A 14,510-nucleotide genomic window follows, 5' to 3' on the forward strand; every position below is an offset into this window, starting at 1 on the left:
CACGTGGATTATGCGTTTCACACGTGCCATATGTGGTTCTTGGCAGAAAACTGTGGTGTGCGAATAAGGCTTAAAGAGTGTGCATGTCTGAGTGTGTGTTTTGTACTCTTGAGGATTTCGGAGGTCTTTAGAAAAGGGAGCCTCTGGGTGAAATGAGGGGGTGACGAGGGGCTGTGAAGTTATCTAGCAGATGTTGAACTGTTCGCACACACAACTCAGTCCCTCCACTGCACTGTGTCTGCTTGTCTTAAATCATTACGTGATAATGTTACGTTAAAATGTATATTCCTGTTTGAGCTCTGTTAAATTATATTTTACGTGAACTTGTATTTGGTGCAGAATATGATGCCTATGATACAAATGATTTACGTTTGCAGCTCGTTAAGTTTATGCTGAGCTGTGGTATGTGGAACAGTGAGGTTGAGATTCATTGTTATTTTGTTCAAGCAAAGTGAGGAAACCCAAAAATACCTGCAAGATCTACAGATTTTTCTGTTTGGGATGCTATTTTTCACCTTGTCTCCTTCTTTCCTCAACCTTCAATCACCTCTCTCTCTCTCTCCCTCTCTCTCCAGGATGTGCGTGTCCGAGTGCCCCAGCGGCTTTTTCCGTGACGATAGGAAGCGCTGCAAGAAGTGCTCCTCCTTGTGCGAGACCTGTGTCGGTAGTCGTAGCGACCAGTGCACCACATGCAGAGCTGGTTTCCACCTCAACGAGGGCTCCCACACATGCGTTGCCAATTGCGCCGACGGTTACTACCTCGATAACGGTACGTTCACCTGCAGGCCGAACTGCCTCTACGATGTTCAGACGCTTAACTAGAGAATACGCACAATAGCTACCACATAATGCTCTCAGGGATAAGTTTCACTGTGATGTTTTTAAAAGCTTCTCCTGGCTTAATTAGTGTTTCTGTTTTGGCTCCATTTTCTTAAAATGTGGCAAACAACGAGCATAATTAAACTTAACGGTTCTGGAGCAGCTGCAGCAAATTGTGCCCATTAACACAAAGGACAATAATGACTACTGTGTACCGATCTAATTTCAGTGATCATTCTGACTGTCCCGGGAAGTCCATTGTTAAACTGCAGCCTATTGATCAGATTTTTAGGGCCTGTAGTCCCTTAGATTGGATTTAGGAGAAATGCAGTGGTGTGCGGAGAAGGTTAACAAATAGAAAACAAACCGCACGCACAAAAACATCTGTTTTCCACACGCACCACAAAAGAAGAAATTTACTTCTTTCGTTCACCACCTCAGAATGATGCCATTGTATCCTTGAAGTAACGTCTCGCCACTTGTTTATTTTTGTGCACCTGCTGAACTGAACAGGATTTAGAAATGTGTGCTGGTAAGCGTGTTCTCTTCACCAACTTAAATAGGAATAAAACATGAAATAAAGCAGATCTGCAGGAGGATTGTTTTTGGATTATGTTAAAGATAATTTGAAAAGATCATTTACTCTCTGTTGTGCTCTGTCTTGTGCAGTGGCATGAGTGTACGGCACGCACTAAATATATGTGTACTTACTGTATGTTCAAGCCAGTCTGGATGAAAGCAATATGGAATGAGAGGCTGAAATTATGCATATCTTATAATTAAGTCTATATATTTGCAGCCAAGATAGCGTAAGCCCTGGCAGCTCTGAGAGTATTTGGCAGCAGATCTAACGTGATCTGATCCAAGTTCAATCATAACATTTCAACAGGCCAAGATGTAGTGGATACTATTTCCCTTTGAAATGTCAACACAGTTGAGTATTGTGTTGTTTTAATTGAGCAAACTAGAGCGTTTCTCCTTTAAATCATCCTGACAGCAAAGTGAGGTTCCTGCCTTTGTCAGCGTGTGGACATGATTTTATTATTGGTTATGATACATTTTTTGGAGATGCCAACCTAATCAACAAAGCTATGAAAGCGAATGAATGTTATGAATATCGACTGAGTCAGATGTTGCACCGATCAGCCACAACATTAAAACCACTGACGGGAGAAGTGAATAACGTTGATCATCTGGTGAAAATTCAATGTTCTGCTGGGAAATGTTTGGACCTGGCATTCGTGTGGATGTTACTCAGACATGTAGCACCCACATAGACCAGACCAGACACCCCCACCCCATAGCAATGACACTCCTTGATGGCAGCAGCCATCCCCAGCAGGATGCAGCCTGACACAGACACACACACAAAAACACTTTAGGAACAACTAAAAAACTTGAAAAACTAATTCACTAGATCCCAAACTGATCAAGTATCTGCGGGATGATCCACAGAGGCCCCTCCCCTCAACCCATAGGACCCAAAGGCCCCACTAACAACATTCTGTTGCCAGACACCACAGGACACCCTCAGAAGGCCCATGTCCATTCTCTGATGAGTCAGGACTGTTTTGGAGGCACAAGGGAGACCTACACAATATTAGGAAGGTGGTCATAATGTTATGCCTGATCGATGTTTAAACTCAAATCATTAAATTATCAAATCATTAAAATAAACTCTAATTTAGACCTCCAGATCTCAGTTTAAAATGGGGAGATGACACTCTAGAAGAAAAATAAGTGAATTTTCTCAGCCTGTTGATATCCTGCATCCACACTTTAATGATTTTCAGATTCTTAAAAATCCAACCAGCCGTCCTCACTTGCTCTCGGCCTCCTCTCAGCGTTGGTCGTGTCACTAACCCCAGGCAAAACCGCAAATTTCGTGTCACATATATAAGCAAAGCTTTTCGGAAATGTGGAAATAAGACTTTTACTTTATCGTCCTGGTCGACTCTGCGGCTTCTCAGGAATGTTAAAACATGTTCTTCACATCTCTTTTTTGGATATCGTCATTGCCGCAGGAGTGTCCATGTGCATCTTATCAAAGCGTGTCATTGCCTTCAGTCTGCCTTTTGAAATATTCATCCACCAACCTATCCTCCTTCACAAACACCACAATCTCGCTATCTCTTCCCCCCTTTCCTCCTGCGCAGTTCATTGTCCCTTCCTTCACTTATTCTCTGCTTTCCCTCAACTTAACTCATTGATCTATCTCACTCATTTTACCCTTTCCCCTACTCTTCCTAACGGTATTCTCCTCTGTTCCCTCGCTTTTCTTTTCTTTTCTTACAAATGCAACCAGGCCGCTGGTTCCTATTAGCCACTGGGTTTGACTGGCTCACTCTGTGTCTTTCAGATTCCAACATTTGCAGGAGATGTCAAGAGAACTGTAAGAAGTGTACGACCTCCAATATCTGCACAGAATGTAAACCTGGGATGAGGTAAGCTGTTGTTGTCCAGCCAGAGTCACTGATCAGAATTCAAACCATTCAGTGTTTCATTGTCTGGGTAGCAAATGATTTCAGTCTCGCTGTGTTTGCATAATTTTGGAGGGTAGGAGAGTGTTGTTATTTTTTTATGGAGACTTCATGCAGAAATTGGCCATGTGTATGGAGCTTAGAAAGTAAGCAGGGTTGAAGTTACTTTCTAATCAAGGAGCTGTCCCTCTCTGGATGTTCAAGCAGTAGGAAAGATTTTTTTTAAACGTGTGGATATGTAGAAGCACTAAAATTATGATTTTTCTTTACACGTGATCCAACAACTCATACAGACTCGTTTGTTTAAAGCGTGCCTCCAGAGTACTTTACAATATGCCTCTCATCGCACACGTAGTGCAGTGTGTTGCCCAATGACACTTGGAAAGAGACGGGGTTTGAACTGCCAATCCTGTGATTATTGGACGACTCGCTTTAACATCTGAGCCGCAGCCAACCTTGATGTTCACCGAGTATATAAACAGTTTGGTTCATATACAACTCACCAGGATATATGATCTAATTAACCCTCAATTAATCTTAAACATGGCGTCCATGTGACTGCCGGGTTCTGTGCTTCGAAAAGCCTGCAACATTTCACTTTGATTTGCCTGAATGTTGAGCGTTGTGTTTTCAGGATAAGAATCTTTGGTGTTCATGCTCTCTGCAAGAAGACAGTGCTGCTAATTTGGACCTGCACTTTATATTACATTGTGGTTTGGGTTTGTAGCATGAACCAGTGAAAACAGGGTTTCCTAACAGCTTTCCTCTTGGGACATAAACGAAGGAAACTGAGATTCCCCCAGTGACACAGGCTTATAAAAACCCACATATACTCGTGTCATGTGGAGACCCGCAAGAAGCGGATCTGTTTTGGGTTGTAATTCTTACTTTGGAAAACCTCTGATCTGAACCATTTAGTTTACCATACAGACATATTCCAGTTCATTTTTTTGGCCGCTTCCACATCCGCCTCTTCAGAACGGCTCAACTACACTCAACATGACAGAGAGCAGGGCATTCAAAGTGCTGAAATTCCTGATGGGTCATAAAGGTAACACTTGTGAAGTGTTTAAAACAACTTGCGGTCTTAAACCCAACTCTAAGTCCTCAGTGTAGCCAGAGGTGGAGGTGGGGACACTTGTAGGCCATAATTTCCTCTAAGCGCCAGTGAGATCTCACACACTTGTACGCACATGCACACACATATATATACACACAAAGCCTCTCCTCTCCATTTAGTTCACCATTAATGTTCGGTTATGAGCTGCGGAGGAAGAGGGGACCAGACGAGATCATTTCTGGGAAACTTTAGCTAACGCAGACCAGCTGTTTTTCAGCTCAGCGTTGCGAGCTCAACCTGTCCTCACTGTGACTTCACAGAACCGATTTTATAACCTCCAGACCTGCTTCCTAACTGAACTCTACCCCTACATCTGGCACCTCAAAACCAGTCGTATCGTGTGCTGGTCAAAGCAACAAATGCAGTTAACTATGCTTTTGAAGATGGACTGACACAAGAAGTAGAAGAGGAAACAATATAACTGTTATTGAAGTTGTTGTTTTTTTTGCTTCCCACAACTTGGTTGGGAAATTGCAGTAAAGCAGCTGTTGGGTCAATTTTCTCTGATATACAGTTTGGATTGTACGTTGTTGCTGGAATGTTTTTTTTTTTCTTCTTGTGTTTACTCTGAAGGTCTGAATATATATTTTTATCTCTTTTATTCTCCAGCCTTCAAGCAAACAAGTGTCAGATGACTTGTGATCCAGGGACTTATTACAACGGCCACAGAAGGACTTGTGAGCCCTGTCATCGGGCCTGTGCCACCTGCGCAGGTAGGAAGTCATAACATATTTCATAATCAACTATCATTACCTCCATGAGGATTGCAATTACTAACTTTAACAACAAAATAGCTTTTTGTTTCTTGCCTGGTTGGAAACAAAAATTCCTGAAGCGTGTGTTCATTTGTTTTTCAGGCACAGGTATAGAGGCATGCACCAAGTGTGCAGATGGCTACCTACTTGAGGATTGGCGGTGTGTGTCAACATGCAGCGCTACCTACTACCTGTCAGAGCAGACCTCAGACAACGGGCAGGTGCAGAGGTCCTGCAAGAAGTGAGTCAGCATACCTGCCAACACCTCTATGCCTCATTCACACGGGAAAAAATAAATCTTCCAGTCTGCAGAGATAAACAAGGAAATCTACTTTTGCTTGAGCAAGTGAAGTGCAAATCCCTGCAAATTCTGTTTCTAACTTTAAATCCAGTTTAGGCTTTTCCAGCACTTCTTGTGCTCTCTGCAGTTCCCAGTACTTTTGTTTCTGGTTTGGTTTCAGGATGACGTAAGATATAAAAAGTTAGAGGATCAAATCAGTTGATTGAAATGATTGTCTCTCAGTTTAGTTTGGTTTTTTTTCCCTGGTATTTTTCTTCCCCAGCTTGAATTATTAATCGCTCACTTGACCCTTTATTGTACTCGATTCCTTTATTCTGTGTCAGCTCGCTCTTGTCTCGGAAACTGATCATTTGATTTCAAAATATTTAACCCCTTTTTCGTTAAATGTGATTTCATGTTGTCTGTCACTGGCTTTTTGCTTCTAAAGGATTAGTTCAGACGACAACGATTTCTTGATTTCACTGAAGAATAAGTAAACTGTCTACTTCACAGGTGTCAAACATACGGCCTGGGGGCCAAAATCGGACCGCCAAAGGGTCAAGTCTGGCCCATGGGATGAATTTGCAAAGTTCAAAAATTACATTGAAGACATTAACTACAATTTTTCCAATAAAAGTAACTGCTATTTCTCGAGTTCACAGTTTTAATAAGAGTTGTGGCCATAACACAAAACTGAGACCTAGAGCTATACAGAAATTGCACGTTTTCTTAAAAAATGTCCGGTTGTTCATTAAATGTAAACACTCTCATAATCTACTTGTGCTTCTTTGCACTAAAACAAAGGGAAACATTTGGTCTTATCGTTATTTACAGGTTAATACACTATTGTGTTACTTGTCCGGTGTTGTTAATGCGTTGGACAGTTCTTAACCCAATTTCAGTAGTTTCTACAATCTCCTTAGATGTTTTGTCTGCTTGATGCATACCCATGATTTGAACAGACTAACATCTTTTCCACGACCACGGGATGTGTCTTTAGACATGGTTGTTTAAGAAAAGAGAAGCTACTCATTGCATCAGTTGGGGTTAAATAACTTGTTGCCAGCTGAAAGATAATCACCCATGCAGTAATTATCCAATAGGAGGCTCCTACCTATTTGCTTAGTTAAATCCAGGTGGCCAGGCAGTGTGTATAAGTATTGTTTCATTTTCTTTTATTGTCAGTTCAGTAGAGTTTATTAATGTATAATGAGTAGTAGTAAAGTGTAAATGTGAAATCTCCAATATGACAGATCTTGGAACTAATTCAAAGTTAAAATGGATAAACAAAAGCCAGTGACAGACAAATTACCATAAAGAACAACTTTCGCTTTGAAAGAGGCATTGTGAGCAAAGTTTTGTGCAGCCCAGACTTGTGTATAATTCTTCATGCAACCTTTGACAGGTGTGACAATAGCTGCTACGAGTGCTTGGGGCCGGGGGAAAGAAACTGCAGCAGCTGCGTCAGTGGTTACAATCTGGAGGCAGGAGCCTGCGTGGTCAGCACCATCTGCAAAGATGGTGAGTTGTCAGCTTTCTTATCTTAACATGGTCTCGATGTGTGTATTGAATACTTGTTGCACTGCTTCTCACGGGGGAATGTGTAGCAGTAGTAATGCATACTAATGTGGTCTGCACTGAAGTTTCTCTGGAGAGTTAGTCTATTTAGACGATTGAATTAGACATCAGGAAAAAAAACCTGTTTCAGAATATAAACAAACTGTGGTCTAAACAATTGAAACGAATCAAAACCATCAGAGGTGCAGATTTACATATCATCTCCCTCTGAGACGCTCAGACTGTTTTGCATCTCCAGATAAATAAAATTCTGTTATGTATCCTAGAGGGTGAAAATAAATAAATGCAAAGGGTATCTTTATCAAGCGAAGCAAAGGATTCACTTGTGGCCTTTTCTTTTTTAAGTATTTTGAGCTTTGTACTAACACCTTGAATTAAACTGCTCACTGATGTGGCTTCAAAGCAGGGAAGCAGTCTGCCCTTGCTTTTGGCTTTTGTGCTTTTTATCTACGTAGGTGCATATTGCTAATATTAAACCTCGCAGGGATTTCACTCACACATTATTTTTTTCTTTTATTTTCACACTAACACACCGCATAGGCTGAAAGAAGTCTTGAGCATCTACTTTGCACTCACTTCTTCTCTTCAAGAATACTTTTCTTTGTTGTGCTCTCCGTTTTCTCTTTCATGTTTTTTTTTTTTTTTTCTGACTTGTGCATGTTCTGTTTGTTGATCTTTGCATCTAAAGAAGCCCGTTTCTTACTAACCGGATCACCGATGGTCTGATTATGAGCCTGTGATTAGCTGCTCTTGCCGTGACCTTCTAATTAAAATGAACCGTGGCCACAAAGTCTCCCTTGTGATCAGATGAAGCTCTGAGGAAAAATATATCCTTACCGTGTGACCTTTCCGTTGACGAGGACTTTGCTTAAAGTACACACTCAGTCTGTTCTGCCTCCCAAAACCAGTGGTTTAATAACGGTGTTATTTTGATTGGCAGCTTAAAAGTGAATTAATGTTTAATTGCACTGGATAAGTGAACAAATTGGCTCGCAGGTTTTGCAGACTTGGCTGTCCACTTTAAGATTTTTGTCATGCAAAATGACACCAAGTTGTGAATTTCGAAAATCTTTATTTTTCTAATTGTATGACGTTTGTTTTTTTGTCTCTCTCTCTCTCTCTCTCTGTCTCTCTCTCTCTCTCTCTCTCTTTTCCCTTTCTCCTGACATGGATCCAATCACTCCACTGGACTACAATCATTTTCCACCTTGATGAACGCCACCTGATTGGATCAAAAAACAAACAAAAAAAAACTCTTCCTGTTACCTGAACCCTCTCCTGACCAATCACACGGCTCTGCCTGTCATTCAACCGTTTCAAATGGTTCTGCCCTGTTTGTGCGTGTCTGTGTGTGTGTGTGCATGTATGTGTGTCCCCTCTCCCCTCCCCTCCCCTCCCCTCCTTCCGCACTCCCTTGTATCTCTTCTTCCTGATCTGTGGAAAGCAAATGAAGAATCTTGGGCGGAAGGCAGCTTCTGCGTGCTCGTTAAAAAGAACAATCTTTGCCAGAGGAAAGTGCTGCAGCAACTGTGCTGCAGAACGTGCTCGCAAAAGGGGTGACGGGACACGGTCACTGGGCGTAAAGGGAGTGCAGGGGGGATGCGGGGGCGCCCCCTCCTTCTCAAACCCCCTGCCCACTCATTCACAGTCACATAATTTATAAGAGAATCTGTGCCTCTCAAAGGGACTGCATCGGAGGTGCGATGACAGGACTACAACAAACCTACCTTTCTTCTGTACTGGGACACACACACGTGGTCAGGGTGTAAAATGACTGGGACTTACTTCAAGAACAAATGAGCAAACGAAAACAAAAGTGAAAACATACAAAAGAATAAAAGTGTCGGTATTTTGTGACCAAAGCATTGATGCCAAAATAATTGAACCTTCTTTTTTTTGTTGCCAGTGTAGGAAGTATATCTTAAAAAAAAACAGGAGCCACTCAGCCTGTGAATCTCTGAAAACGTCTGTGCGCATTTTTATTTTGGCTCCTCTTCCTCCTCTCTTTCCAGTGTTAATGATAAACAGATGGAAAGTGAACATACAGTAGGAAAGGCCGCGGTTTTCTGCCTGTAAATATACGTCAAAGGAGAAAAAAAAAAGAAAAAAAAGAAGCTCGCTCAGTAATGTGAAAATAATGTGTGTCTGGGCTGGCTGTTTAGGGCGGGGGAAGACGAATTCACGCTCGGTTATATACACACATGCACATATATACCACACACACATACACTTATAAACACAAACACAGCCAGACACATAAATCAGCTACCACTTGAAGTTACAGATGCTACAGTGTCACTGCGCAAGACTGACGCACGTTACTGACCAAAATCACCTCATTCCATTTTTATTTAAAACAAAAACCTGCCCTCTGAATACTGTGTGTTTGTTTATATTGGTGTGTCTCAGAGAATGCCATTAATTCTTGATGTAAGCCCAGACAGCATTGATTCATTCAAGAGGTACTACAAGACGAGTCGATTGCCGTTCCTTCCAGAGCAGGGAAGGAAACACTGCAGTGGGTCATAATGAATTTGTGGTACTAGGGATGTACCGATGCCAGTTTTTCACTCATGATGAAGATTTTAAGATCCCTTGTCCCAAAACTTGAGTATTGATTCCATCCAGTGCTGTGACTAAATAATTTAAAGCACATCCTTTATTTTGTTGTCATTGGATGAAAGTAAATGAAATCTAACTCGTATTTGTTACAGGGATCTGAAATTCTTTTACATGCCATATATATATATATATATATATAGATATATATAGATATATATAGATATATATAGATATATAGATAAAATGCGCTAAAGGGAATTTTGTCCAGTAACAATATTTTATCTGTATCGGTGCATCCCTACATGTTACCGTTCTCAAATAAAAAGTTTCTACTCTTCCGTCATTCCATCGTAATGGCAATGCATATCAACTGAAGTACTGCTCTACACTTTTGAACACAGGAGGTCAATGATCGGTGCGGAAAACATTCTGTCGTTGTCACGTTTTCATCTGCAGGTAAAGGTCTCTGACAGGCAGACGGGACGGCAAACAAATCAGCGCTGTGACAATTTTGCTTTCAGTTCCTTCAGAAAAGAGACTCTTCAAAATTCCCCACATTCTGTAGTGGTGTCTGTGGTGGGAAACAAACACAGTCAGGCAGTTTATTTTTATTTTTTTACCCCCCCATTTATGTCGCTAAAACTGAAAGTGAACGAAAACAACGCTGCAAAACCAGGAGTTTGCGCCAGAAATGGAAATCGCGTTGAGCCCAAACTGTGTGTGTGTGCGCGCGTGTGAGAGACGAGGCCAACGGACTTCAGATGTCTGGTTTCTCCTCCTGTCTGTCTCTGAGCTTTACCTGATGGAACTCAAAGGTTAATCTGGAGGTGCTGGTTTCTAATAAAGAACAGCAAAAAATAAAATAATGTTTAAGATTCTTATTTTGTGTGGGTTTTCACACCTGCAGCTTGAGCATTTACAGTATTAGATGAATTGTTGTAATGTCAACTGGTGATGATTTGTAATAAAGATTGATGAATCCCCTGTTTTGGTTAACAAAATCTTAATCTCGGTCATTGTTTAAGATGACTTATGTGTGTGTGTGTGGTGGTAGACGCACACACTCACGCACACACACACCCACCCCTCATATAAAGCTGTTTTTATTGTGTACCTGTGACATATCTGTGACAATGCATTATTAATGTTACTCAAAGTCCTAGTTTTGAAAATCTTTTTTTTTTTTTTTTTTTTTTACTTAAGTGTTCTTATTAAAATGTTTAATCTGTTCATGTTTTCTTTTCTTTTCAGTTCTCGTGTTCACAGATTAACGATGAGCATCATTTCTAGCATTCAGTTTCTGTTTTACAGCTTTATCAAAGGCGGTAACGTCGTTGAAATTCAGATCATTGTTTGCAGAAACTTCTAATTTTTCCAGCACTCGGCCTCATTGATTAAATGAAAGGTTCATACGGCCCAGGCAGAGCACTTTAAACGGAGATATGTGCACTCACTGGCAATTAGCTGGAAGATGCAATACGGACCGGGAATACGAGATTGTGCTGTTTTATAATGAGTGCAAGTGTGGATTTAGTCTGAACTGCTTTGCATTCATGAGAGTGGTATGATGCCACCTTGTGAGGCAGCTGGATTCTCGATAGATTCACGAGATTACACAACTGACTGAAGGCCCTGCGCTTGATCTTCAGTGGTGTGGTACTTTGCGGCGGTGGGAGTGATTTGGGTGCGACACCGGTCACTCCTAGTGAGAAACGTTTAGTTTGTGATTAACATACTGTTCTCCAATCACCTGTTTTTTTTTGTTTTGTTTTTTTTAAAGGACCTCTCCAAACAGTGTCCAAGGACAGTGTCTCTAATAGTTACTGCTCTATGACAAACCAGGGTGCAGGTCTAGTATTGTACATATTTTCTATTTTATTCAGTTTTTTTGCATTTTATTCTATTCCCACACTACTCTAACTTATATGGCTAGAACACACACCAATCAGCCACAACATTAAAACCACTGACAGGAGAAGTAAATAACATTGACCATCTTGCGACAATTCAATGTTCTGCTTGGAAACTTTTGGACGTGGCACTCATGTGGAGACATGTCACTGGAGGCAGACCTGTAGCACCCACCTAGACCAGACCAGGCACCCCCACCCCATGGCAATGATACTCCTTGATGGCAGCAGCCATCCCAAGCAGGATGCAGCCTGACAACAACTGCAACAACTAAACAAAAAAATACAGGTGTTGACCTCCAAATTCACTAGATCCCAAACTAATCAAATATCTGTGGGATGATTCACAGAGGCCCCTCCCCTCAACCCATAGGACCCAAAGGCCCCAATTAAAGCCGTTCTGCTGCCAGACACCACAGGACACCCTCAGGCACAAGGGAGACCTAGATAGTATTAGGAAGGTGGTCATAATGTTATGCCTCATCTTTAGTTTATTACTACAAAAATTAATGCTGTATGAGGAGACAGACAACATATTTCTCGATTGTTCAAACTGTTGTATGAAACGGTAGTATAAATGATCTTAATATTCAACAATGATCCTGCAGCCTTCCATTATAGTTTCAGTGCTGGTGTGCAGCCTTGACAAACTTGGAACCTATACGAGATATAGATGTTATATTATCAATAACTGCAACCAACCTCCCACTCATCCTCATGAAACTTTTGTTTCGAAACTCGTTCGTGTTGTAGAACTCATGTATTATTTATGACACTTGCAAGTGCGTTACAGCGGGAGACAGAGGGATTGAATTTTGCCACAATCGTTCTTTTCATCAGCTCCAGCTTGTTTCAAAACTCGCTTGAACAGTTGATGGAAGCGGTTCAAGATGGGTTATTCAAAAAATTATACAGTGGTTAAGCTGCCCGTGCCAAATGTGACCAGTAGTCTAGCAATACAGAATACAGTTGTGTGACCAGGGCCGCAGCAGATTTCTGACCTACTTCTTGCTAGGAATCCCACAAGTGTCATAAATTCAAGCTGGGTAACATATTCTTCTGTAGTCATCATACAGTGTTTTTTTATTTTAATTAGAAAACGACATTGAAGATCCTGCAGATTCAGATTTTAGCCCTCACTAAACGAATCTCCTTTCTCCTGTTGTGGCTAGAGCTGATTCTGGCGATATCTCTTTGGCTTAGTGATTCTATTTTGTCTTTAGCTCCTTCCCACCTCAAAAAACATTGATATTCGTCAACGCTCCTGACACTGCCCTTGAACAAGGCATTGGCTTCCTAAATAGTTAGGATAGGTAAAACACTCATGACAGATTTACCCAAGGGATTAGAAGTGTATAAATTAATTCAGGTCTAGAAGACGTAGCGCTGTCATATCCTGTCACAATAAATACACAACGTGAATTAGACAATGTGGTTAATATTCTCTCGACCGCCTCGCGGGCCTTGTAAATTTATATTTTTCTGCATCCCTGGAGCAAGAATCTGCAGGTATTACGAGGTGGAAGAGCGAGGGAATTGGGATTCAGGACCAGGTGTGGCAGATGTCAGTGTGATACCTGCCAACAGAGCTCTTGCTCCCGACAGAGTAGACTGTCAATGTCCTAACAAGGTCAGCCGAGTCCGTCACAGAGGAAAAGTTTCACTCCCCTGAGTGACAGGCTCCCTTTCTTCTCTCCTCCATTCTTCTCCTGTCGTGCAGTGGGAGTCCACAGTGTCTGCTTTTGCTGAGTGGCGCTGTGCGGCTAATTCTGTCCTCTCCGTCCCTTGAGAACTTGGCTCCCCGTTTGTTTGTGATCGTGAGTGAGGGGGAGACAAACAGAAAGACAGGGAGGTTTCAGCAGAGCTCTACTGAATGGGAAGCCACCGCCTGTTGTGTTTGTACACAAAGAAGCTCTTTTGTTTTGAAGGGAACAATTGGGCTTTTCACAGAAAGCCCAGAGAGCACAGACAACCTCACCGCTGCCTTCAAGGATGCTCTCACACTCACACAAACACACAGCTCCATCCTTAGCCTGAACCAGTGTCTGTCACCTTTGTCTGATACAAAAAAAAATGGGATAGGAGACAATGTTTATGTCTCTTTTGTTATGACTCTTTTCAGTGCAGCCAAGGGTGAAGCTGAAGGTTGATGGTTTTTCCAACTTTTTTTTTTCTTACAAACCTTTTAAGCGTGAGAATAGTTTAAAACATGGCATATCATATTAATCTAACGCGTGCGTTTTTTTAAAGCTACATAATGTGAAATAACATATCTACTAAGAGCATGACAGTGTGTTTGATCAGTGCCAGTGACCCAACAATTATTTTGCCAGGTGTTGAGATTTCTGGCTCATACGACTCAATTTCCAGGCCGTGCTCTGTTTTGCAACTGAAAACTTTCCGGCCTTCTGAAACCTACGCACATTTTCAGCATTTTCAACAGAGGAGGATGTGGCGGTGGGCCTGTAGGAGGGATATTTATGATATACTGTAATAGATGATTCTGTTAAAGCTCAAATTTACAAGCTCACTTATGATATATATATTATTTCAAAACATCTATTATCGCTTTGTCCTGTACGAACTCTGAAAAGGCTTCTGTGGCACATAAGATGCAGCGTAAAGCAGCAGTAATGGGTCTACTTGAAGTGCCACTTGGATGACAGCAGGAAACCACACAATAGAGAACATACGAAGTCAACAGAGAAAGTGTTAGCGGTGCTAAAAGTTGGCTGATGCTGTAGGATAGATTTGTTTTTTCAGTGCTGTGCTTTCCTTTGGTGAAACTTTGTTAATCTATTTTTTTTTTTTTTTAAAGTCTAAGGCCGTTTAGGGAATTGTCTCTTTGTCGTCATACTCACAACGGGCCAAGCAAAAATAAAAATTTCAGCCCCAAATCATATCTCTGTTTGCTGTAAAAGCACACAAATACGCCCGAGAGTGGTGTCCTCAAACTTGACTTTTGCAAAGATGTTTTTAGATCTGTGAAATGTATATGTGTGCGCG

At 41.5% G+C, this 14,510-nt stretch overlaps 1 protein-coding gene across 2 annotated transcripts in view; it reads left to right on the plus strand.

Moving 5' to 3' along the window:
* pcsk5b (proprotein convertase subtilisin/kexin type 5b) overlaps positions 1-10,753 on the plus strand; it is a 50,783-nt gene extending 40,030 nt beyond the window's left edge. Inside the window, exons 16-21 of one of the 2 annotated variants that reach the window (XM_084551678.1) lie at positions 576-769; positions 3,179-3,263; positions 5,029-5,132; positions 5,277-5,415; positions 6,860-6,975; positions 8,477-10,753. In XM_084551678.1, coding sequence (XP_084407804.1) covers positions 576-769; positions 3,179-3,263; positions 5,029-5,132; positions 5,277-5,415; positions 6,860-6,975; positions 8,477-8,592 — 754 coding nt within the window. In that variant the 3' untranslated portion in view covers positions 8,593-10,753. The remainder of the gene's footprint in view (positions 1-575; positions 770-3,178; positions 3,264-5,028; positions 5,133-5,276; positions 5,416-6,859; positions 6,976-8,476) is intronic. The other variant, XM_084551679.1, reaches the window with a different exon arrangement.
* Positions 10,754-14,510: the final 3,757 nt, after the last annotated feature.

Source organism: Chelon labrosus (assembly GCF_963514085.1).
Source record: "Chelon labrosus genome assembly, chromosome: 9".
NCBI lineage: Eukaryota > Metazoa > Chordata > Actinopteri > Mugiliformes > Mugilidae > Chelon > Chelon labrosus.